General features: G+C 49.9%; 1 protein-coding gene across 1 annotated transcript in view; it reads left to right on the top strand.

Moving 5' to 3' along the window:
• The first annotated feature begins 10,416 nt into the window (after positions 1–10,416).
• Positions 10,417–24,430, top strand: part of CIB4 (calcium and integrin binding family member 4) — a 59,242-nt gene continuing 45,228 nt past the window's right edge. Inside the window, exons 1-3 of the mRNA XM_025354581.1 lie at positions 10,417–10,524; positions 11,217–11,251; positions 22,237–22,333. Coding sequence (XP_025210366.1) covers positions 10,471–10,524; positions 11,217–11,251; positions 22,237–22,333 — 186 coding nt within the window. The 5' untranslated portion in view covers positions 10,417–10,470. The remainder of the gene's footprint in view (positions 10,525–11,216; positions 11,252–22,236; positions 22,334–24,430) is intronic.

The raw sequence follows: 24,430 nt of genomic DNA, 5'->3' as shown, positions 1-24,430 counted from the left end.
CCAAATTCTACCCATTTCACCGTAATTTCCTTTTGATACTTTTGCATAGATTCTAATTCTCTGGTGAAATTCTCCATTTTGTCATCTGTTTTCTTAACTATGTTAATCACACTTATTTTGAAGTCTACGTCAGGGAGCTCCAGTATCTGGGTCACCTGCGGGGCTGTTTCTATAACGGAGATACTTTTTGGCTCCGACTGATGCTGTCCTTCATCATGGAGGATTTACTTCATTTTCCGGAAGGCAGTTAGAGAAGGGAAGGTCATTCGTAATCCAGGCTGCGGTTGAGCTGGTTTGAAGCTGTCAGGCTTTTTGAAGGCCGCTCTATTTCCAGCTCACCCTGCCTCCTGGTGTGTAACCCATCTGAGGTTCTTGCTGGAAGTCTGGCTTGTTCTTTAGGGCTCTTCCTCTTTGGTGGGCCTTCAATTCCAAGTTTGTCTTCCAAGCCCCACGAGACTGCCAAAAACTGCTCAGCTTCCCGGTCTCTTAGCCACGCTTCACTCCTTGGCTGGGTGCTGCTTACGGATCCGTGAATGCCTTCCAGAGAAAGGGGCCTTAGAAGCTAACCTCCACGTGCTTTTCTTCTCCAGACATCTTGGCCCCCAGGTCCTGCTTGCCTTGTAGTTTGAACTCCAAATTTATCTCCTAGCCCTTGGAAATTGCCAAATTCTCCTACTCAAGTTCTCAGCTTCTTATCCACACTTTCTGCTTGGCTTTAGCCTCTTGGCCCCCAAGCCGCTCATGAATCAGCAGATGCCTCAAGGGGAGGAGTGGTGCTGACGCTACCCACAGGCTTCCCTTCCCCCAGGGACCCTGCCCTCTCTAGCCTGGCTGCCCTCAACAGACAGCTTTTGGACTTTACCCAGCTCATTCCTGGTGGGCGGACTGGCCTCTAAGGAGCTACTCTGACATGCCAGAAAGTGAAGTCTTCTGTCCATCCATTAGAACGTAAGCTCAGTGAAGGCAGGAACCATGTCTCTGCCACTGCTGAGATCTCTGGCTGATCTTAGTCACGGCTTTAAACATTCCTGGACATTCCCGAATGCCTGTCTGCAGCCCCAGAGCTCTGTTCTGAGCCCCTAGCTCCACATATCTAAGTGCCCCCTTGTCATCTCCATGCAGCTGCCACACAGATATCTCACGTCCAAATCTTGTTCTTCTACCCAAATCTGCATCTCTTCCCTTCATCCTGCTGCTTATGTCAGAAACCCCAGGGTCATTGTGACAATTCTTGCTCCCTCCCCTCCCACATCCAATCTCCCCGTGTTGCCAATTCCACCTTAAACGTCATATGAAGTCATCCTCCCCTTCTTGAAGCCACAACCTTGTTCCCAAGACTGTGCCCTCCTATAGGTTACTCAGCAGTGCCCTCACAGTTCCCTGGAACCATGCTGGCCTCCTTCCAACATGCTCACCAGCCACCCTGTGGGCAGAATGATCCCTTGAACACAAAAATTGGATGATGTCATTTCTCCACAGAACATCCTCCAACAACTTCCCGCTGCTTTTAACAGAAAGCTTTGAAGATAAACTTTCAAGGAGCCACTGGTCCTGCCTGGGCTGCCCACCCACCCCCCTCCGTCTCTCCTGGCTCTTGACCTTGAACACACTGCATCCATGGGGCCTTCTCTGTCCTGCCAGCACCAGGAGCTCCTTTGCCCAGGCCTTCACACATGTCCTTCTCCTGCCAGGAAACACCCTCCCCCCATGTCTGCCTCTCTGCTTCTCATTCTGCAAGTCCCAGCTAAATGGCCCCTCCTCAGGGGAGCTTCTCGGACGTCCATAATTGGTTAGGTGCCCCTGATAATTCGCCATCACTGCATCCTCCACTCTGCTTATAGCGCCCAGCACAGTCTTCCTTGTTGAGGGGTCATTGCCTCCTTTTCTCCCCTACTAGACTCTAATCTCCCTGAGGCCAGGAACTGTGCCTGTCTTGGTCACCACTGTATCCCCAGCACTAGCAAGTTACCCAGGATACCTTAAAAAACTTGTAAATACTTTTCTGAATAAATGAATAAAAGATGGACGAGGATAGCAGATGGCCATACCCCAAGCCCCGGGCACCCAGTAGAAGGCTGTGCAGGGAGCGCTTGGCAATCAGGGCAGCTGGGAGGGGGCTTTTAGTTAGCAAGTGTCTGAGGGTGAGACTATGAAAATAAGCAATTGTATCTAATGCAGTCCTCTGCTGTCCAGGGAGCCGGCAGATCTGGGTTCCAGTCCCAGGTCTGGCACACATCATGACAAATAGCATTTTTACGATGCTTCACAGTTTACAAGGCATTTCCACAGATGGGATCGATTTAAACTGGCTCTGTGACCTCCAAGGAGCAGCTCTCAGAGGCCCCTGGGGAGGAAGGAGCCAGGGAGCAGACTCCTGAGCCAGCTCTGCCATCAGCTCCACGTGCTGGTTGGTAAGACTCTCCAGCCTCAGTCTCCTCATCTGTTAAACGAAGGGGTCCAACTAGGTGACCTCTAAGTTTCGTCTGTTACATTTTAGAAATTCAGAACTACCCAAATCAGGAAGCAAGTTTTTGGAGTCCCCCTCTCAAATAGCTGCTCGCCACTTCAGCATAAGTAGTAGGGCAGTGTCACCAGAGGCTCCTAACAGTACCAGGGGTGACTTAGCCTTTGTGTGATTTTGTGTCACACCAAAGCAGAACCTGAAACCAGGGCTTTAAAACAATTTTTTTTTGAGATGGAGTTTCGCTCTTGTCACCCACGTTGGAGTGCAATGGCACTATCTCAGCTCACTGCAACCTCCGCCTCCCAGGTTTAAGTGATTCTCCTGCCTCAGCCTCCCAAGTAGCTGGGATTACAGGCACGTGCCACCACGACTGACTAATTTTTGTATTTTTAGAAGAGACGAGGTTTCACCATGTTGGTCAGGCTGGTCTAGAACTCCTGACCTCAGGTGATCTGCCTGCCTGGGCCTCCCAAAGTGCTGGGATTACAGGCGTGAGTCACTGCGCCCAGCATGAAACCAGGGCTTTTGAGAGCTAACCCCAGAGCAGGAGTGAGGGGCTGGGGAGAGAGAGGTGGGAAAGAGGAGAAGCCCAGGTGGGCATCCACGTGTGTCTAGGTCACCTCCAGGTGTCTAAGGGCCTTGACTCCACCAGGGCCTGCTGAGAAGCCACAGAACCCCTCCAGAGCTGTCACCCAGAAATACAGGTGAGGGAGCTTCTCCACCAGCTCCCAGCCCCGCTGGTTGAAGGTCAGTGTTGCTCTGAACTTCAGGGCTGTGTGTAACCATAGCCTGAGGGGTCTTCTTGATAGAGAAGGTTCTGAGGCAGAAAATGAGGCCTTACGAGGCCTTGAGGCAACACTGGATCAGTGAGAGAAGAACTAGGTTCACGGGCACCTGTCTGTGTAGCAGCACCTGAAATCAGGTGTCACCTGGAGCACCAGGGCATCTAATACAAATTGCCAAAGGGCAGGATGATTGCTGTCCAGCCCTGCCCAAGAACTAGTGCTGGGATTTCCTCCCACAGCCCCATCAACTCTCCACTCTCTAAATGTCAAGGCCCCTCACCCGCTTTTCTGGGGAGCTTTTTGGTGTCTCATGTCATTGGAAATGGAGGATACCTCTCCACCAGGGCAATTCAGGTGGGGCTCAGCAAAGCCTTGGGACACAAGCAGCTGTCACTCTACTGGGCACTCCCTGAGGACTGGATGCCGTGATGGGTGCCCTGCCCCACAATGAGGCAGTGCTGGTCCATGTGGCTCCTCCCCCTCCTCCCCTGGGCAGTGAGTAGTGCTCCCAGGGCTGGCAATGGTGATGCTCCTGGTACCGTCGGAAGACCCTCGCTCAGGCTCCTTGGTGACATGGTGCTTCCTCCCTGTCTTCCTCATCTGTCCTTTTATTAACTTTAGACTCTAGGCTTCCCTCAGCTTCCCCCCTGATTCTTAAATGTCTGATTTGTTAGTAAAAAAGGAGCGTAGGCTGCTTCTAGCTTTTTCCCTCACACTGAACAATTCTGCTTTCCCCCCAGGCAACGTGAATGGGAGACTAAAGAAAAAAAGAAGTCTCTCATGAGAAGATGGGGGAAAGAAATGAAGATTTCAATTTCAAGATATTGTCTATCACCTTCTCCACGCTGCTGTGGGAGTCCGCGGCATCCCGTTTGACCCTGGGAGATGTACCTGGTGGGCTCTTCATCCTGGCCAGGACTTTGCCAGGACACTGCAATCTCAGGCCCTCTGCACCCCCTCCCTGAGGCATGTGGGAGCTTCTGGGTCCCTGTATGGTACCATCAGGCCAAGGAAGCCAGGCGCTCTGCCTTGGGCACTCCTGCCCTGCACCCTGCACCCTGCACCCAGCTGGAAATGGCTAAGAGCATGAGGCAGGTTTCTAGAGATGTGCAGTCTCCCAAGGCCTCTGCCCAGGGAGCCCAGGGATGTTCCCAACCAGCCCTGCCCCACCCACGCCATCTCTGAATAGCTAGTGCAGGGCAATCTCACTTCCTCACTGCCTTCCTCAGCTCCTCTGTCCCTAAGACCAGCAGGACAGTCCTGCCATCCTCTATCTTCCTGTCTACTCGGAAGGTCCCCACAGAAATCAGGATCTGCTCCCTGAGGCCTGCTTCTTGCCACACAAAAGGAATTTGGAAAATCTTGCCTCCAGACAGAGCATAGCTTTCCAGCCTGCTCGTTTGCTGGAAATGCAAACAAAAGTGTAACTGATGTTGGGAGCCAGGGAGCGACTTGCCTCAGCAGGATTTACCTTTGTGCCCAGCACAGAACTACTGCAGTGGAGGAGCCCCCTGGGCTGCAAGACTCAGGCTGAGGAAATAGATCTGAAACAGTTTCAAATATATCCTCCCATGTACACATTCCTTTAATTATACTCAATGGTGAGGCACTGAGTTAGGACTTAAGCCCTTGACAATTTAAAAATAGTTTTATTAAAATATAATTGGCATATCAGACAATTCACTTTTTTAAAGCATACGACACAATGGATTTTAGTATATTCACAGCTGTACAACCATCACCATCATCTAAGATCAGAGTATTTTGACCTCCCCAAAAAGAAACTCTATGCCCATAAGCAGTCACCCCCGAGTCTCCCCACCCCCCAGCTCCCAGCAACTACCAATCTACTTTCTGTCTCTATGGATTTGTCTATTTTGGACATTTCCTATAAATAGAATCCCACCATACATAGTTCTTTGTGACTGACTTCTTTCACTTCACATAATGTTTTTAATACTCATTCGTATTGTAGCGTGTATCATTACTTTTTATTGCCGAATAATACCCTGCTGTATGGATATACCGCATTTCATTTAATCAGTCGATGGACATTTGGGCTCTTTCCACTCTGGGGCTATTATAAATAATGCTGCTATGAACACTCATGTGAAGTTTTTGTGTGGACCTTGTTTCCATGTCTCTTGCGGATATACCTGGGCGTGGAGTTGCTGGGTCCTACAGCAACTGCTTAAAACTGCAAGGAGCTACCAAATTCTTTCCCAATGCGGTCACACCATTTAACATTCTCGGCAGCAATGTATGAGGGTTTCAATTCCTCTATATCTTCATCAACACTTATTAGTTGGGTTTTTTTTTTTCCATTGTTGTTGTTGTTTTGAGACAAGGTCTTGCTCTGTTGCCCAGGCTGGAGTGCAGTGGCACAATCTCAGCTCACTGCAACCTTTCCCTCCCGGGCTCAAGCAATCCTACCACCTCAGCCTCCTGAACAGCTGCAGCTACAGATGCATGCCACCATGCCAGGGTAATCTTTGCATTTTTTGTAGAGACGGGGTTTCACTGTGTTGCCCAGGCTGGTCTTGAACTCCTGGGTTCAACTGATCTGCCCACCTCAGCCTCCCAAAGTACTAGGATTACAGACGTGAGCCACCATACCTGGTACTTATTACTTGTTCTTTTGATTTTGACCACGCTGGTGGGTATGAAGAGGTATCTCACTGTGCTTTTGATCTGCGTCTCCCTGATGGCTACTGATGTTGAGCTTCTTTTTATATACTCATCAGCCATTCATGTATCTTCTTACATGTCTATTCAAATCTTTTGCCCATTTTTAAGTTGGCTTATTTGGCCTTTTATTGTTGAATTGTAAGATTTCTTCATATATTTTGAATGCAAGTTTCTTTTCACTCTTCTTGAATTCTAAGAGACACCTAAATCAGGGTCAGAGCAGGGGTTGTAGTTTTACCGTCTGTAAAACTGTAAGTTGCAAGGTGACAGAAATCTTGCAAAGAAAACATTCTGTTCCACACAGAGGGTTCCTGCAGGGGTGGACCCTGGAGGGGAAGGATGTAGAACTGTCCTTCCCCAGAGCCTCCTCCCTCCTCAATTACACCCCTTTCAAAATCTCTGCTGAAGAGGAGTTTGAGGGATGTCGTGGGCTGGGGATGGGTAGAGAGGCAGGTTGGTTAGTGTATCAAAGGCAGAATCATATGGAGGGAGGATTTCTCTCTCTTTTTTAAAGAACACTAGCTTTTATTTCCGGGGCAAATGAGATGGTACATAGAAAAGCATTTTGAAATTATAAAGGAATATGCAAATGTACAGTGATATTCTTATTGTTAGTATTGTTATTGTAAGAACCAGTGAAAACCCTCTCTGTGATGAAATGACAGAGCTTGCGGGGGTGCAGGGTAGGCAGGGGTTGGGGAGTTAGGGGGATGAAAGATCAAGGAGAGAGAAGGGTAGCAGAGTTTGCAAACCTTGGTTGTGTGTGTGTGTGTGAGAGAGAGAGAGAGATTGAGAGAGAGAGAAAGAGACACACACAGAGAGATTTGTGATTTCTGGCATATTTCTTTACCACCTATATAATTATTTACTTAATATTTTTGCTTAGGTTCCTATTTATTTTAATTAAACAGATATGTTTATAAAGGAAATTTTAGATCACAGTAATAAATGGTAAAAGTGCCTCATTTTCAATATGGAAGATACCGTTATACAAACAAATATAATGAAACCAGTGTTATTAAATTCTTGCTGGACCCGTGGCCATATGGGCCTGTGCAACTGGCCCTGACTTCCTAGCCTGGTTTACTCCTCCCTGTCACTCGGGTCTCTGTTCTGGTGCTTCCATGACCACCAGCCCCTCCATTGTCACACCCTCTCTCCCCTGTTCCCTGCTTTCCTTCTTCCATAGTACGTATGGCTGTCTAAAGGATGTGGGTGCACATATGCACGTCTGGATCCATGAGGGCAGGACATCATCTGTCTCATTCACCTCTGTCTCCACTGCCTCACTCAATGAATAGTGGTTGAGTCAGTAGCTTAAAGCTCTGGGCTCCAGGGCAGCTCTCTCTTTTGTTTTTGTTTTCTTTTTACCAAATGTCAGCCAGGTGTGAAAGTCACAAGCAGCCAGTGCCAAGCTGCCACTTGCGCCTCGATGTGATGAGGAGCACTGAGGCTGGAGAAGGAAGTGCAGATCACCTGGCTTCCCCGAGTATCCTGCCCGGTGCTTTGGGAATCCGCAGGCCTGCAGCATGCCCACTTACCAGCTGACTGACTCAAGAGTATCACTTCACCTCACCGGCCTCCACCTTCCCTAGAGCAAAGAAGCAAGGATACCCTACTACCCTCACTGAGCTGCTTGAGCCTGAAGGCAGACAGTTTACATGGACACACCTGGCAAATAGAAGCTGCTTAGTCAACGGTGGTAGAAGCTCAAAGCGGTTAGCAGAAGATGGAGTTTAACCACTGACTTAGCCTGCAAAAGTCCTACCCTTCCTTCCAGGCCCAACTCTTTTTTTTTTTTTTTTTTTTTTTGAGATGGAATTTCACTCTTGTTGCCCAGACTGGAGTGCAATGGCGTGATCTTGGCTCACTGCAACCTCCGCCTCCTGGGTTCAAGCGATTCTCCTGTCTTGGCCTCCCGAGTAGCTGGGATTACAGGTGCATGACATCATGCCCAGCGAATTTTTGTATTTTTAGTAGAGACGGGGCTTCATCATATTGATCAATCTGGTCTCAAACTCTTGACCTCAGGTGATCCGCCTGCCTCGGCCTCCAAAAGTGCTGGGATTACAGACATGAGCCACTGTGCCTGGACCAGGCCCAACTTTTAAAATAGTAACATAATTTACCCTTGTTTTTGTTCGTTTTGAGACAGGGTCTTGCTCTGTCACCCAGGCTGGAGTATAGAGGCACGATCTTGGCTCACTGCAACCTCCGCCTCCTGGGTTCAAGCGATTTTCATACTCAACCTCCCGAGTAGCTGGAACTGCAGACACACGCCACCACACCTGGCTCAATTTTGTATTCTTAGTAGACACAGGATTTCGCCATGTTAACCAGGCTGGTAATTTACCCTTTATTGAGAACTCAATACATAGCAAGTATCTTGCTATAATAAGAGCTTCACATACACCCATAATTTTATTTTATGTCTGCAATACTTATGAAGTAGGGATTTATCATTCCCCTTTTACAAATGAGGAAACTGAGGCTTATAGTATTTTATGACTTGCTTGAGGTGATGCAGTAAGAAGTGATGCCGCCAGGTCTTTCAGATTTCAGAGCCCATGTTCTTAACCACTGCATGATAACAACGACTTAAATGCCACCACCTACATGAAAGGTTGGTGCCCAGCAAGACTTTCCTCTTCTAAACACTCGTAACTCTGTACTCTTCTCCGTCTGTGACATGTGCCTCCATCTGCTTTTGTGTGTATGTGTGTGTGTGTGTGTGTGCACGCGCCCGTGGTGAGCATACATTTTTTCTTGCTCCCTTAAAAGAGCATGAAGAGCATATGTTCCTTGAGGGTTGAAGTCATGTTCAGTCCTCTCTCCCCCAGGGTCAAGCCAAGTCCCTGGCACACCGTGGATATTCTACTTGTGTCTGGTGAGCAGATCAAGGAATGGGGGTCCTGGGTTTCCTTCTGCCAGGCTCTATCCCCATGGAGGACAGTCAAAGAAAAAGCAGGCAGTTGCACTTCAGAGATATAAATAAGCTTCATCAGAGAACCACTGGGATGTTTATTCAGGAGAGCATAGGGAAGACGTGTCCTAGAACAAGGAGACCAGCCCTTCATGACAAAGGTGGGTGTGCAGACCCTCCTGGAGGCAGGGGAGGGAGAGATGGCTTCTGGAAGGCTCTCCTGGCCTGTGATGTTGATGGCTGTGTTGGACATTGTCTCTGTCTGTCCATCCTGCTCTGCCCTGCTCTCTGTCCTGTGGGAGATCAGAGAAAGAGGAGAGAGTGGGGCTGGGGTGTTGCTCCCAGGTGGGTGGTGCTGGGGCGGGTAGCAGCTCTTTGTTGGGCTTGGGAGTCTGTGTTATCAGTGTGATTTCCCTACAACATCCTGAACACACCTTTGTGGAGAGTCCTTTTGTTAGACCCTTTTCACATGATCCTGATTTGATGGTGCCCTTTGTTCCTGCAGAGACCTGACTGATGGGGTGGAATGCCCTTTTCTATACTTTTTGGGCCACTTCCTGAGGCTGGATCTATGCTGATTTATTTCTGCATCCCCATGCCTGGCACAGTCCTGGGGTTGTGGTTCCTTGATTGTTTTTTATTTTGATTTTTAGAGACAAGGTCTTGCTCTGTCACCCAGGCTGAAGTGCAGTGGTATGATCATCGCTTACTGCAGCCATGAACTCCTGGGCTCAAACAATCCTCCTGCCTCAGCCTCCTGAGTAGCTGGGACTACAGGTTTGCTGGTGTGCACCTCTGCACCTGGCAGGTTGTAGGTTTTTTTCTTTTTTTTTTTTTTTTTTTTTTTGAGATAGGGTCCCAGGCTGGAGTGCAGTGGTGTGATCTCGGCTCTCTGCAACCTCTACCTCCCAGGTTCAAACGATTCTCCCACCGTAGCCTCCGGAGTGGCTGAGACTACAGGTGCATGTCACCACGTAGCTAATTTTTATATTTTTTGGTAGAGACAGGGTTTCTGCATATTGGCCAGGCTGGTAGCAAACGCCTTACCTCAAGTGATCCACCAGCATTGGCCTCCCAAAGTGTTGGGATTAGAGGCGTGAGCCACCATGCCCAGCTAGGCTGTGGTTCAAATAGCTAGCATTTATTGAGAACTTACTATGTGCCAGGCATTATGCCCTGTATTAGTCAATCCTCACAACAATCCCATGACTATCATCCCAGCTTACAGATGAGGAAACTAAGATACACAGATATTGAAGAGCTTGTCCCAGGTCACAGTGGGGCAGATCTGGGTTTGGAGCCCAGGCAGTGTGACTCCTGAGCTGACAGTGTGACTCTCAGCCCTGTCTTTGGGCTGCCTTTCTGCTTGTTGTATGGGGACTGATGTCTCTTAGCTTTGGGATTGAAAAGAATTTGCTTATTTGCTAACTCAGCAACTCAGGTGGAATGGGAATGAAAAGAATTTGTTTCTTTGCCAACTCAGTGACTCAGGTGGAATGGGCAGAAGGTGGAATGTAGGTCACCATGGCAACCGGATCAACGAGGTGCCCCAGCTGGCGAGTCCTTGGGGCTGAGGTTCTACTGCTGGCAAAGAGAAAGGTGTGGTTGGCATGGGGCAATGCTTAAGGTACCAGATGCACTGGGAGGACCTGGAAGAGTACCAGGTGGGTAGATCGGGCTGGGGATTCTGGGCAGAGGTGGGAGCTTCCTAAAGCAAGTGGAATGAATGGGAAATTCCTTCCTGAAGCTCTAGCAGGGGTGTCCAACCTTTTGGCTTCCCTGGACCACATTGGAAGAAGAAGAATTGTCTTGAGCCACACATAAAATACACTAACACTAATGCTTGCTGATGAGCTAAAAAAAAAATCACGAAAAATTCTGATAATGTTTTAAGAAAGTTTACAAATATGTGTTGGGCCCCCATTCAAAGCTGTCCTGGGCTGCATGTGGCCTGCAGGCCGAGGGTTGGACAAGCTTGCTCTAGAGTTTACCAGGCGGGGTAGCGGTGGTCCCTGTCTTTGCTAAATCTGCATCCATGTGGCCCAGATGAGTTCTCTGAGGTCGCCTTCCTCCATCTGTCTCCTGCTCCAGAGCCCAGAGTTTCACTCTTGTCTCTGATCTCCTCTCACATCTGTGCCAATGCCCTCCTTCCCAGGCCTGTAAGAGACTGGGGATAAGAAAGAGCACCATTTCCTCTCCAGCTGCCACCTCAGGCATCCGCCTCAGCCTGGGCCTCCCCTAGCCGTGCAGAAAAAGAATGGGCGTTTCATCCCCAGCCTCTGCATTGCACCACTCTCCAGGGGCCACAGCAGGGATGAATGGAGTGGACACATCACTTCTCTGTGATTTATTGCAGGCCCTGACCTTCCTGACCAGAAATGAAATTCTGTGGTGAGTAGAGGCCCCTCCCCTCTTTCCTTCTCCCAGCTCCTCCCTCTGAACTGGATTCTTGCCCTGAATACAGCCTCACTCTGGTCCCTGAGTGTGGTCCCTGCTCAGAGCCACACAGTCCTGGAGATGGGGCTGGGACAGGGCCGGCAGGGATGGGAGGGCCATGATCCACAGAGCCCCACTGGAGCTGAATGAGACATCAGGCTTTAGGCTGCTAACCCTTTACTGGGATCCAAGGTGAGGTTTCTTCAGAGGATCATGGAGCTGGACAGAACCTCTTTGGAATAAGGAGGAAAACAAGGAAAGGACGGGGGGAAGTTAGGTCTGAAGTCCATTTTGGTTGTTCCCTGGCTGGGTAAACTTGGATGCATGACTGAAGCCCAGCCTTCCTTCCCTTCCCTCCCCTTCCTGCTTTCCCTCCCTCCCCCTCTTCCTCCCTCCCTTCCCTCTCTCCAGTGCCTGTGATGTGCCTGCCCCTGGAGGCCCTGAAGGTGGGATGGTGAGCAGCCCTGCTCCCTGTTGTCCTGCAGACCCCTGTCCAGTTGGGAAGAACCTTCATTCAACATGGAGGTGGCCAAATACCCTTCTCGTGGGGCTGTGGGGAGAGTGAACAGTGTGAGAGGTGTGTGTGGGTGTGTGTGTGTGTGTTTGGGCCGAGCCAGGTGCCCAACAAAACCTATTAGATGAATAAAGGAGCTCACCAAGACACTTTCAGGGGAAGGTGGGGGAAGGTTCCCTCTCATCATCTCCGCTCGGACTAACCCTCCCCCGTCACCACATGGAAGCCACATTTCCCACTCAGGGTCTGGGGGTGTCAGCTAACGACTTTGTCACAAGCGCAAGACTCTCCAGGCACAAACGAGGATGGGGGATGGCCAGGGCTCGGGGAGCTACAGAAACCAAAGGCTGTCACCCGGTGACATAATTTCCCTTTTGAAAATAATATTCACTCACTTTTTTAAATATAAAAAAAATGACATAACTCCAAATGACCCATATCCTACTACCCATATAACCTCTATTGAAATTTTCTGAAAAGTAACACATGAATAAAAATAAAATGAAATCAAAAAAAAAAATCTGCGAGCAAGGCTAGAAAATTCAAATAATGGTTCTTACTCATAAGTGGGAGTTGAACAATGAGAATACATGGACACAGGAAGGGGAACATCACACACTGGGGCATGTCGGGGGGTGGGGATCTAGGGGAGGGATAGCATAAGGAGAAATACCTAATGTAGATGACAGGTTGATGGGTGCAGCAAACCACCATGGAATGTGTATACCTATGTAACAAACCTGCATGTTCTGCACATGTATCCCAGAACTTAAAGTATAATTTTTAAAAAAAAAAAAAGAAAAGAAAATTCAGATAGTGTAAAAGTTCTAAGTGAAAAGTAAACGTCTACATTCTCTCCTCCCCATCCTTTTCCCTCAAGGCCGCCTCTGCTCAGTGTTGGCTTTTCTTACCATCTAGCCTTCCGGAAGAATTTTCCATACATAGGCCGACACATTTATCCTCCATTTACCCCATTCACACTGTTGCATTTATTCCATTCATACTGTTCTGTATCTTTTTTTTTTTTAAGCTTGTGGGTTGTTGTTGTTGTTTTTTTTTTTTTTTTTTTTTTTTTTTTTTTTTTGAGATAGAGTCTTGCTCTGTCTGCACCTCCCTGGTTTAAGTAATTATCTTGCCTCAGCTTCCTGAGTAGCTGGGACTACAGTTGCCTGCCACCACGCTCGGCCACTTTTTGTTATTTCTGTAGAGATGAGGTTTCTCCATGTTGGCCAGGCTGGTCTCGAACTCCTGACCTCCAGTGATCCTCCCACCTCAGCCTCCCAAAGTGCTGGGATTACAGGGGTGAGCCACTGCACCCCACCTACATTTTAGAACTTCGATAGGTATGGCAATGTTGTCCTTCAAAGGAGTTGCACCAGTTTATACTCTCAGCAATGGCCATACCTGTCCCTCTTTCCACCCCAGGGGCTTCAAATGGCATTCATGGATCCACCCCTGGGGCTCCTCCTATATGCCAGGAGGGAGCATGTGGTGGCAGATGAGAGGAGCGAGAGGAGGATGGGAGGAGTTCAGGCTCTTTCTTGAACATCAATCCTCCATTTTCATTTGTTCTGCATTGGCCTTCAGAGAAAGATTTCCTTGGAAGCGAGCCATGCTCAGGGACGCCTGCCTTCTGAAACTCCCACCCAGGCCCTGAGATGACCTCCTCCCAGATCCTGTTTCCAGTCTGTTTCCATCCCCATGGAAGGTGCCTTTCCCCTGAGAAGAGCACAGTTTGGCTCTGTGTTTTGCTGGGGAGGGGGATCCTGGTGAGTGCTGCCAGGGAAGGCTCCAGTTCACAGTTCACGGTTCCTGGTTCAGTGCAAACTTCTCTAACAAGCAGTTCTCAAAGCTCTTTCTGGCCTGCCCCTTCTCTTGACAGCACCACTCCTGAGCATGAGGGGCCTGTGCCTGCCCCCGGGGTAGCTCCTGCTCAGGAGGCTCCCACTCTCAAAGGCCAGTGTGGGTCAGCGCTGGGGGTGGTAAGTTTGGGGATACCATTGCATAAGGAAGTCAGAGTGGACGGCAAAGTGTCCAACTCCTGTTACTTGGACACCTTCAAATAAGACAGAGTGAGAAGCACTGGTTAGGCCAGGGGCAGCAGCGCAGAAATGCTCAAATGGGAAGGTGATACCAGTGAGAGCTCTCTGCTGCTTTAAACTAAGGGGAGTCTCCATACTCAGGAGACCACAACCTGGGGAGCAGCTGAGAATGTGGAATAGCTGTCAAGAGCTTTGAAGAATGGAAGAAGACCAGTGAAGGCAGGAGATGCTGAAATGTCCCAGTTAAAAATGAGAAGTACACCTTGACCCAGCCATTCCACTTGCATGAAGAGGACACAGGTGAAGTAATTGCTGATTCATCCATCCGGGGAAGACTGCCCTTGGAGAGGAGGGGAAGAGCTTTCCATTTGATATAGAGCCATCTCCAAGGTATATTATTAAGTTAAGAAAGCAAAGTTCAGGGGGCTTCCAGTTACATGGAGAATAGAGCATTTTCTTTGACCTCTGTTTCCTCTACTAAAAGGAGAGTAAAGGAATTAAAAAAAAAAAAAAAAAACCGGAAGAAGACAGAAACCCATAAGGACAAAGAGAACACAAGCAATGACAGCAAATGAGAGAGGTCAACAAAAATTTTAAAAGTGCAAAGCAGATAGACCCATGACACAGACTTAGCTGAACAGAAAGCTGAAAGAATTTGCCTGCAGGGGTTGGATGATGGAATTGAGAACCCAGAAAGTCTCAGGAACCTCCGAATTCCAGGATGCAGGATCAGGTGAAAACAGAAAGGTGGACTGAAAGTCTTATGTGATTCCTTCTCTCTCCCTCTGCAATCCACTTGGCACCCCTGCCCTGCCCCAGCACAAGACAGGAGCTAACAATCTGGGGAGAGCTGGGGCCAGACAGGCCCCTGACTCAGGGCCACCAGCATGATGAAGAGCAGGGTGAGCTTCTGGTCAGCATCTTAGAGTCTCCCTGTAAGTATAAATCGAAAGCTAAGGGACACCAGGTATTTGAGGAAAAAATAAAACACAGCCTACATACACTAAGTCATGTCATCACGACATTTCAGACTGCCTGAGATGATGAGAAGATCCTGAGTGCTTCCATAGAGAGCAAAACAGACTACAGAGATTCAGGAATCAGAATAGCGTTGGACTTACGTTGGAAGACAGTGGCTAAACACATTCAAAATTCTAACGAAAAAATTTCAATCTAGAAATAAGTTCTAGCTAAGCCATAAATCAAGAGTGAGGGCAGGATAATAATACTTTTTGACATGCAAATTTTAAAAATCATTTCTTATGGACCTTTTCTTAGGAAACTTTTGGGAGATGTGCTTCATTAAAACTAGTGAGTAAACCAAGAAAAAAGAAGACCCAGGATCAGGGAAACAAAGGCTTTCAACCTAGAGGCAAAACAAATTACAAGGAAGTAGTGAAGGGAAGCTGAAGGATGACAGCAGGACAATCGGCTCGTAAGGCAATCAGTTCAGATTAGAATTAAGGAGTCAGGGGTTCTAGGAGTGGTGTCTCTAAGAAGATAAAATGAATCTATCTAGATACCATATTGAGAGGTACTTAGTTCTGCAGAAAGTTTGGGGATGAAATAAAGATAGGCACACAAAAACTAAAGCAAAAAAAAAAAGTGATTATTAACTCTGGGAAAAACAAAAAGCCTTGCAAGAAAGAAGATGTAATCATGTTGCACTAGGGAACTCAGCTTAAACAATGTTTGAATAATGCCTATATAATATATAACATTATTATAAATACTGAATATTCATTCAGGAAAATTATTTTATATTGGGAGGTTGGGGAAACGAAAAGAAGTATATATAGAGAAATCCTCTTTTTTTCTAGTAAGAGGTCACAAGATAATATCTATAGTGAAAACAACAGCAAAAGGCAGTATTAGCACAGCATTTAGAAGTACCATATAAATGTTAAGCAAAAACCAAGTGAAACAGCAAAACACTTGGAAACTGCTGCCTCTGGAGAGTAGGGTTAGAGAGGTGGTGTGGGATACGGAGCATTAGTAACTTTGATTGTAAGCCTCACAGTACTATTTGCATTTTTAATCTATTTAACTGTATTACTTTGGCAAACAAGACCAGCACATACAGGCTGCTACTGCTCTTGTGAAATAAAGGGCTGTTCATACATGCACACACAGAGGAGAATATCCCTGGAAGCGGACACACAGACTGATAATAGCTTATCTTCTTGGAGGGCCCTGGGGAATGGAATATGTTAGGGTTGGTGTGGGTGTGCTGTCTGTAAAGTGAGGGGACAGCTGTGATAAGGATGCCCAGCTGCTCTGGCTCAGGGAGCAGAAGGCAAGTGATACTCAGGGAGAAAGTGGCCATCCTGGGCTGCCAAGGCCAAGTTGAGCCAGATGAAGCCCTGGTCACTTTTGAATGATTTTCCACTGTGGCCTCTGACAGTATCTTGTGATTTTCCTATGAATATCATAGAGAAATGTGGTCCATGGCAGTACAGTTGGATGGACTTAGCCAGTTAAAAAAGTATTCAAGAGACCAATAAGTAGAAGTAACCTTTGCAGGGAGGCTGGCTTTGTCCAACACTTTCCCACCTTCTTATCTGTGACTTGCATAAGGACACAAAGGCCTAGTCACCAGATCTGCAGATGGCACCTCCTGGGGGTTGGTGGGGGGAGACCTCATGTGCTAGACTTGTCTTGGAGCCAGCCCCTTCCCGATCCAGGGCTGCTTTGGTTTGGCCCTCCAAGAAGAGGTCTGTTCACCCTAAGTTTCCAGCCTATGAGACTTTCCTTTCACATGTTTTTGATCTCAGCAAAAGCAAGGTCCCTTTCCACCTTAGCATCGGGGCAGCGCTCTCTGATTCTGGTTAAATTGGTTGTCCCAGAAGAAGCCTTTTCCTGAGATGCCTATTCTGGGCCCAGGCCCTTCTGGCAGTGACTGCAGACCCTGCAGACCCAAAGAGGGCCCATGTGGCTTCCTGGGCAAGGCACAGCCTGACTCCAGCCCAGACCTCTATGTCTCAGGCGCAGGTCAGCCTGGCTCAGCCTGAGCTCTTTGAACTACTCTGCGTCACCTGGGATGGTTCCTGACACTCTCTTCGGTGGGGTGGGGTCTGGTTTAGGAGCCTGAAGCTTTGCTCCCAACCTCTGCCCAGGCTGACCCAGCCACAGGGCCTCTCTTTCTTCCTAGCACCGCTGGAGGCTCCAACACTTTGTAGACTCCATGGCCCTGTCCTGGCCATTAACAGGCACCTCAAGGCCAGCAGGTGGAGTGGTTACAGGTTTATTTCCTGGAAGCCAAAGACCTGGGTTTGAGGCTCAGCTCTTCCACTTAGTAGCTGTGCAAACACGGGGAAGTTTCTTACCCTCACTGAGCGTCAGTTTCCATCCTTATAAAATAGTTGAGGGAAACAGAACCTAATCTCACAAGGTTGTTATTAGGACAACTAGAAGATCAAATCTGTCATTGTGAGAGCAATACCTGGCACATGGGTAAGCACCGATTATGTGGCTGCTGTTATTATCATGGTATTATTATCCCTACTTTTTGCAAATGAGGAAATCAGCTCAAAGAAATGAAGTGATTTCCTCAAGCCCACACAGATTGCAAGTAGTAGATCAGGGAACTAAAAGCCACATTTTCAGGCTAAAGAAGGACCATTTGTAAAATATCTACTATCTGCAGGCAGTACCATAGAGCAAAGGACTATTAACCCCATGGGGTGGGGGTGAAGCCAGAAAGCCAAGTCCAGGCTGGGGCTTGAGGAGTGGAAATTCGGGCTTGTCATGTTCTTGATCTTGCTGGGATAGTAGAAATACTGAGAAGCTTGTAGAACCTGTAGGTGCCTAGGGCTGTATCCTGGCCTTGAATAAGAACCTCAAGGAGTGGGGAGGGCAGATCCTTTTACAAACTCTCTACCTGATTCTTATGTGGGACCCCATTGAGAACTACTAAGCTAGAGGGTCTCAGAGGCAAGGGAGTAAACAGGATGCCAGAGAGAGGCACGAAAACCTAGAGTCATAGCGTGCCTAAACTGGAGGGAGCCGGGAGATGCTGTGACTCTCATTTCACAGAAGGGAAACTGAGGCCCGAGAGGGGACTTGGCGAGTCCAAGGTCCCACGGAGAGTCAGCAGTGGAGTGACCTCCACCCCGTCTTAGGGCCGGCCCCTGAGCCTGCAGACAGCCCCTCCTGCCTCTCCGGGCTATGTGGAAGGGAGCCATGGCCCAGGCTGCTGGATTGCTGGCAGGCTGAATGTGTGAGTTTTTCAAATGGCTTTGACTTTGGAGTCCATTAGTGATTAATTCAGGGTTCCATTTAGAGCCAGCTGATCCATATTTGGAGGAGGAGAACATTTTGTGGCAGCCGAGATGCAGCCACAATTCATCTGTGGGCAGCCCGCCCACTCTGCAGCCTGGGAAGGCACCAACTCCAGGCAGGCGCCCCACCAGCACCCTCCCCCAGAGGACTCTCCAGGGGGGCGACTCGAGTCTCTCACCTGGAAGAAGGGTGGGCAGCACAGCCCGAAGAACTTGGTTTGGGGTTCAGTCCTCCACTCTATCTCTTCCCAGCTGTATAACCTTAGGTACAACCCTTCAACTCTCTGAGCCTCAGTTTACCCATCTACAGGAATGATGGCCGCTCCACTTCTCCCGCAGGGAGTTGTTGGGAAAATTCGGTGAGATGATGTGTGTGCGTGCACCCAGCACAGAGGCTTTGTCATGACAGGAGGGTGGCGAGGGCCGGGGAGTTTCTTCTCTGTCCCTCAGCAGCCCCTGGTGCCTCCTGGGGAAAGAGCTTTGGTGTTTGTATCTCTGGCTTTAACATGTACCACTGTGTGACCTTAGGCAGATGATTTTACCTACTTGACTTTGAGCTTCCTCATCTATAAAAGAAACAATGGGCCCTTCCTTGCAAGATTGGCATGAAACATGAAGAATGTCCGTGAGAGCTGGCTGCCCAGAGCGGGCACTCCCAGTGGTGCCCATGGTGGGGGCAGGAGCCCGAGTGCACTTGCGCATTGCCTTAGGGATTTAAAAAAACAACAAAACATTATTTTTTGTTGAAAATTGGTCTTATTGAAAGTTGGTCTGCTCTCTATCACCTCAAGCCGGCAATTCTAACAATGACAGTGACAAAATGCTCCTTTTGACTGGGGCCTGCCACTCCCACTGCCCTTGACCCTTTTTTTTTTTTTTTTTTTTTTTTGAGATGGAGTCTTACATTGTCGCCCAGGATGCAGTGCAGAGATGCAATCTCAGCTCACTGGAACCTCCACCTCCCGAATTCAAGTGATTCTCTTGCCTCAGTCTCCAGAGTAGCTAGGATTACAGGTGCATGCCACCATGGCCAGCTAATTTTTTATATTTTTGGTAGATGGGGTTTCACCATGTTGGCCAGGCTGCTCTTGAACTCCTGAACTCAAGTGATCCGCCTGCCTCAGCCTCCCAAAATGCTGGGATTACAGGCATGAGCCACTGCACCTGGCCTGACCCTCGCCCCTTGTAGGTCACTGGACAGTTCGGCAGTGACGGCTTTTCTTCCTCCTGGTTGACCTGTGGTGCCCAGCACCCACCCCAGTACCTTCCTGGAGAATCTCTTCCCCAACCCATTCCACACCCTGCTTTCTGCTCCCTCCCAAACGTGTGCAGTCCCTAGACCCTAGTGACAGCTCAGGCCCCTTACGTGGTCAAGGCAGCAGTCATGGTGCTCTCCATGAACACCACACGCCACTCCAGCTCCCATCCATCACGCCCTAGCCCAGGTCTGCACAATGCCACTGGAAGGAGGTTGGCTCCCCATCGGACAGAGTCAAGATATGAACCTGGGCCTGTGTGCTCGGAGAGATCTGGCGGTTTGCCTCGGGTCTCATAGCTAGAGGTAGAGAAATAGGATCCAGGTAGATCTGTGAGCATCCCGGCAGGAAACAGGTGGCACACTCGGCGGGGTCTGTGAAGGTGCTTTGCAGTGAAGCAACTGTTCAGAAGGAGGCCCAGGGAACCACCCAAGGACCAGCCCTGACTGCCTCAGGCCTGAGGTGCCAGCTGAGAGCTGGAGCTGCGGAAGCTGGCTGCTAGCCCGAGAGGGCGGGAACACAGACGCTGCAGAGTCGTGTGGGGCTGAGGGGAGAGGAGGATAAATTCCCCACCCCTCCCTCATACCTCCAGTCCTCCTGGAGCTTCCCTTAAGCCAAAGGGCAAGGGAGGTAGGAACGCTGTCAGTAGAGATCAGCCTCCCAGGGCACAGAGTGCAGTGGGCACACAGAATCTCAGCATAGTTTCTTTCCACTCTCCTGGGGCTGGGATCTGAAGGATATTTTTCTAGTCAGTGAGACGTGAAACTGTGTGTGGCTGGCAGGGTGGGAGGCCTCCACCTACCATCATCGTCAGAGCCCTGCGAGAGCCTCCTGCCTCCTGCTCTACTTCTGAGTCTCCACTCATAAAATCACTCTCCAAATTCTTCACCTAGTTTTTGTTGTTTTTTGAGACAGAATCTTGCTCTGTACCCCAGACTGGAGTGCAGTAGTGGGATCACAACCGGCTGCAGCCTCAAACCTCCTGGGATCCAGTGATCCTCCCACTTCAGCCTCCTGAATAGGTGTGCGCCAGTATGCCTGGCTAATTTTCAATTTTTTTTTGTATAGATGGGGTCTCCCTATATTGCCCAGGGTGGTCTCAAACTCTTGGGCTCAAGCGATTCTCCCACCTCGGCCTCCTGAAGGGCTGGGATTACTGGTGTGAGCCGCTGCACCCGGTCTTCACTTAGTTACATGTCCCTAAATTCCACCAATCAGAGCCTCATTTGAGTCAACAAACCACATGCCCTGGAATGTCAATAGGGGACTGTTAGTCACTCACTCCTGTGTACAGATTCCTTTCATGGGATTGCTGGCCTCTTAGCACTCCGAGGAGAGTAGAGGTTTGATGGCAGACAGGAGAGGAACAGGAAAGGATTAAATGAGGGAGGGGTAATTTTGGAGCATGGAGGGGATCACGAAGAAAGGGGACAGCAGGTCTGGGTCAGGGTGGTGGGCTCCCACTGTAACAGTCTAGGTGCGGGTTGTTCACAGCCCATGGGCACAGGGGCACCTGGAGTATAGGAGAGAAACACAGAGAGGGGGCAGGCTGGGTATCCCCTCCGAGGCCCCGGGTAACACAAATACCCTCACCTACCAGACACTGCGCTGACGGTTCATACATCTCCCCTCATTTAATCCTCAGCAGTGTGTGGGGGAAGATTTATTACCCCCACTGCAAAGAGGAGGAGACTGAGGCTCAGGTGGATTCAGAACCTTGCTTGACGCCTCAGAACTATTAAGTGGCAAAGTCAGGATTTCAATGTAAATCTGTCTGGCTCTAGAGACAGTGTTTTTAACCAGCCTGTGGTGACCCCACCACCCACCATCTACCATTTACACACAAACACACAAACCCTTCAGCCTCCTTCACACTGAATCCCCGCCCCACCGCCACAGACCTCCAAGAGAGGTATCATTCTCGTCCTTTATCCAGATGATGAAACTAAGGTTCAGAAATGTCAAGTGAGCTGCCCGAGGTCACACAGCCCTGCCACAGCAGTTCAGGTTCTGGGATCCAGGCCTCCTGGGCCCCAGGGCACCACCGTCTCACCTCCACTGGCTGCCTTGGTTGCTGGACCTGTAGGCCTAAGAGCCTGCTGGTGGACAGGGACCCAGGTTCAGGGCAAGAGGGACAGGGAATGAGGGTTCATCCTCTCTTAGCCTGAGGCAGAGCTCCCTCCCACCCTCTTACTCTCAGGGATCACATGGCCATTTCACCATCTGCCTGTATCTTATAACCAAAATCCTCTTGACTGGCATGGGATCCTATAGACAGAGACATTGCCGACAGGGATGATTGGGAAGACCACTCAGTCCACGATCTCCTAGGACCAAGCTTGCTGTCAAGTGGCCTGGCAAGGCTGGTGGTTAGCTGGCTGCAGGCAGCTGGGTTCTAATCCTGGCTCACTCAGACCCACAAAGTGACCTCTTTTCTCGGGTTGAGGATGGAAATTGGCAGATGGCCAGAGGTGTGGACCCTGGCTTCCCCAAGGTCCTGCTGGCTTCCCCATCTGTAACCGAGGGACTGGACATAAGCCCCTTCAGTTCTGACATCCTACGACAAACCCTCGTAGAGTGTGCTGCTGGCTACAGGGCATATTCGCCTAACTTTCCTCTCACCTGGCTCATCTTTGCATCCTGCATGGTGTGCCTGGCACACTGGAGGGTCCAGGGATGTTTCTAGAAGACATATTTATTACTGCGCTTTATTATTATTGATTACCGCCTTTTCTGCAGTCGACCCTGAGTCTCCTTCCTCAAAGAGACAGCCCCACCCCTTGCAGCAGAAGACAGGCTTGCTGGTCTCCTTCTCCCGGCCACACGGCCCTCATGCCTCTCTTCTCAGCATCCACGACACCTTCCTGAAGCTCTGCCCTCCTGGGAAGTACTACAAGGAGGCGACGCTCACCATGGACCAGGTCAGCTCCCTGCCAGCTCTGCGGGTGAGTCCAGGATGGTGGGTGGGGCGAGGGCAGCATCAGTGGGACTAGCTGATGGGCTCATGGGTGCTGGAATGGGTGGGGCGGGGTGGGCACTCCATGCTGTGGGATGGTCACCTCACTCCAAGGGACTCCTGATCCTCCAGGCAGGGGAGCACAATGACATGGCTCCCAGACACTTCCTGCATGCATCTGGCCTCCCTCCATCCTCACCTCGGTCCTAGAGCAGGACCGTGTGATAACTGTCACTACTTCTCAGGTGGGGCCAGGGGCAGAGGGGGCATGAGACCTGCTCCAGGCCTCACCGTGGGAGGTGGTAGCCCCAGCTGGAGGTGCTCACTGACCCAGCTGATCAGCCTCCGAGGCCAGCCTGTGGGTCTTTGGGTGGGCTTCAGCTTGCAGTCCACCCCACGCTGTCTGCTCATTCCTTACTTAATCCTCACCCCAGCGACCCCACACCAGCCAGTTTCCTCTGCTGTCTGTTGTGCCCCAAACTAGGGCAAGTGGTCCTAGGCCAGGATCCCCTGCAGGACCGTCAGTCCTTGAGGAAGCCAGGGAGAAACCCCAGCCATCGGCCCAGTCCCTCAGCCCTTCTCTTCTCCTCAGGCTGCCTTAGTGGACTTGGGCTTTTCTGGAGGAACTGATAATTTTCTGAGGTTCTTCTCTGAGAAACCAGAAGGAGCAGAGCTTGGGGCCCAGAGACTGTCCTCCCAAACTGCCTTCTTCCAGCTCCAGGAGTGGCTGCAGGAAAGAAGGGCGTTTGCATTTCTGGTCTTGCAATCCTCTCTCTCCTCATCTCACCCTCAATTTAGCCAATGCTCCCGGACTGGAGGTTCCTGTTACACAGAGGGCTGGTTGAATGCTCATTCCCCTCAGCTTCCACAACTTTTCCTGGGCTGAATCTCACCTTCCAAGTACCCAGAACACACTCCCACCCCGCCCAAACACACACCCTTGCTATGGGTGGATCCTTGGCAAACCTTCCCTGGTCTTGGTTTCCTCACCTGTAAAACGGGTAGAGCAGTAGGGGGAGGCTGGGAATGACCATGTGCACTCTAAGACTCCTGACTTCACAGGCAGTGCTAGCCTGAGCTGCCCCTGCTCCCCCAACCTCCCAATCCTTTAGGGACAATTATCTGAGCCTTTATCCCTGTGATGAAGAGGCCCTGCCCTTCCCCCAGGGCAGCCTGGAAGAGCCCAGAGGCACACAATAAAAGACTCCAAAATCACTCCTGAGATTTTAATTAAAATTTGTGCATCGCATTGAGAGGCAATGTCATGTTAACAAATCATGGCTACGTCAGGCTTTCCTATTTTTCATTTGGTTCTTGGCAGAATAATGATTTCAGTTTGTCATTGTTCAATGAGAGCCCATCTTCATTTCTGTCTGGAGCAAACTGGGCTCTGAGAGCTGTGGCCACCACTTAGAAGAGGCCCGGGGACACCAGGGAGGAGGAGGCTGGCTCCTGAGGGAGGAACATGGAGGGGGCACAGACATGTCATTCAAGCCACAGCTGCACCGCCCCTCCTAAGTGACAGGCCTATCTGTAGGGCAGACAGAGACAGAGGAAAATGCACAAAGATCGGTCTTGAAATAGAGGCAGGAGTGGAGAAGACAAAATAATGAGAAAAGGTGAGGGGTGGGTAGGTGGGTGGGCAGAGCTGGGAGAAGCTGGGATTCTGGAGGGGAAAGAAATAGAATCCTCAGAAAGGTGAGTAAATCGGAGACTGTGGCTGTGACAAAAACAAAATGGGGAGGCTGTCTTCCTGGCACCCCCCACTTCCTGGCCTCACCTGCACACAGTCACACCCCACGTGTACAAGTGCATGGACTCCACCACATGTACACATGCGCCTGGGACTTCTCTCAAACCCAGGCCATCCGCTGAGGGACCCAGGGCCAGGGCCAGCCAGAGAGGCAGGGTGGATGAGAAGCTTCTATCCTCCCCTGGGTGGAAGCAGGGTCACCGGTCAGTCCCAGACTCTCTGAATGTTAAGACTGGAAAGAAACTTGGAGACCACCCAGTCTACTCACTGTCAAATGCTCCTCGCCCTGATTTTATTCGTGAGGAAACTGAGGTCCCAGGAGGGAAACAACTT

Source organism: Theropithecus gelada, chromosome 13 (assembly GCF_003255815.1).
Source record: "Theropithecus gelada isolate Dixy chromosome 13, Tgel_1.0, whole genome shotgun sequence".
In the NCBI taxonomy this organism is placed as follows: domain Eukaryota; kingdom Metazoa; phylum Chordata; class Mammalia; order Primates; family Cercopithecidae; genus Theropithecus; species Theropithecus gelada.
Note: the sequence above shows the minus strand (reverse complement) of the source record. Positions and strands in the feature narration are given on the sequence as shown.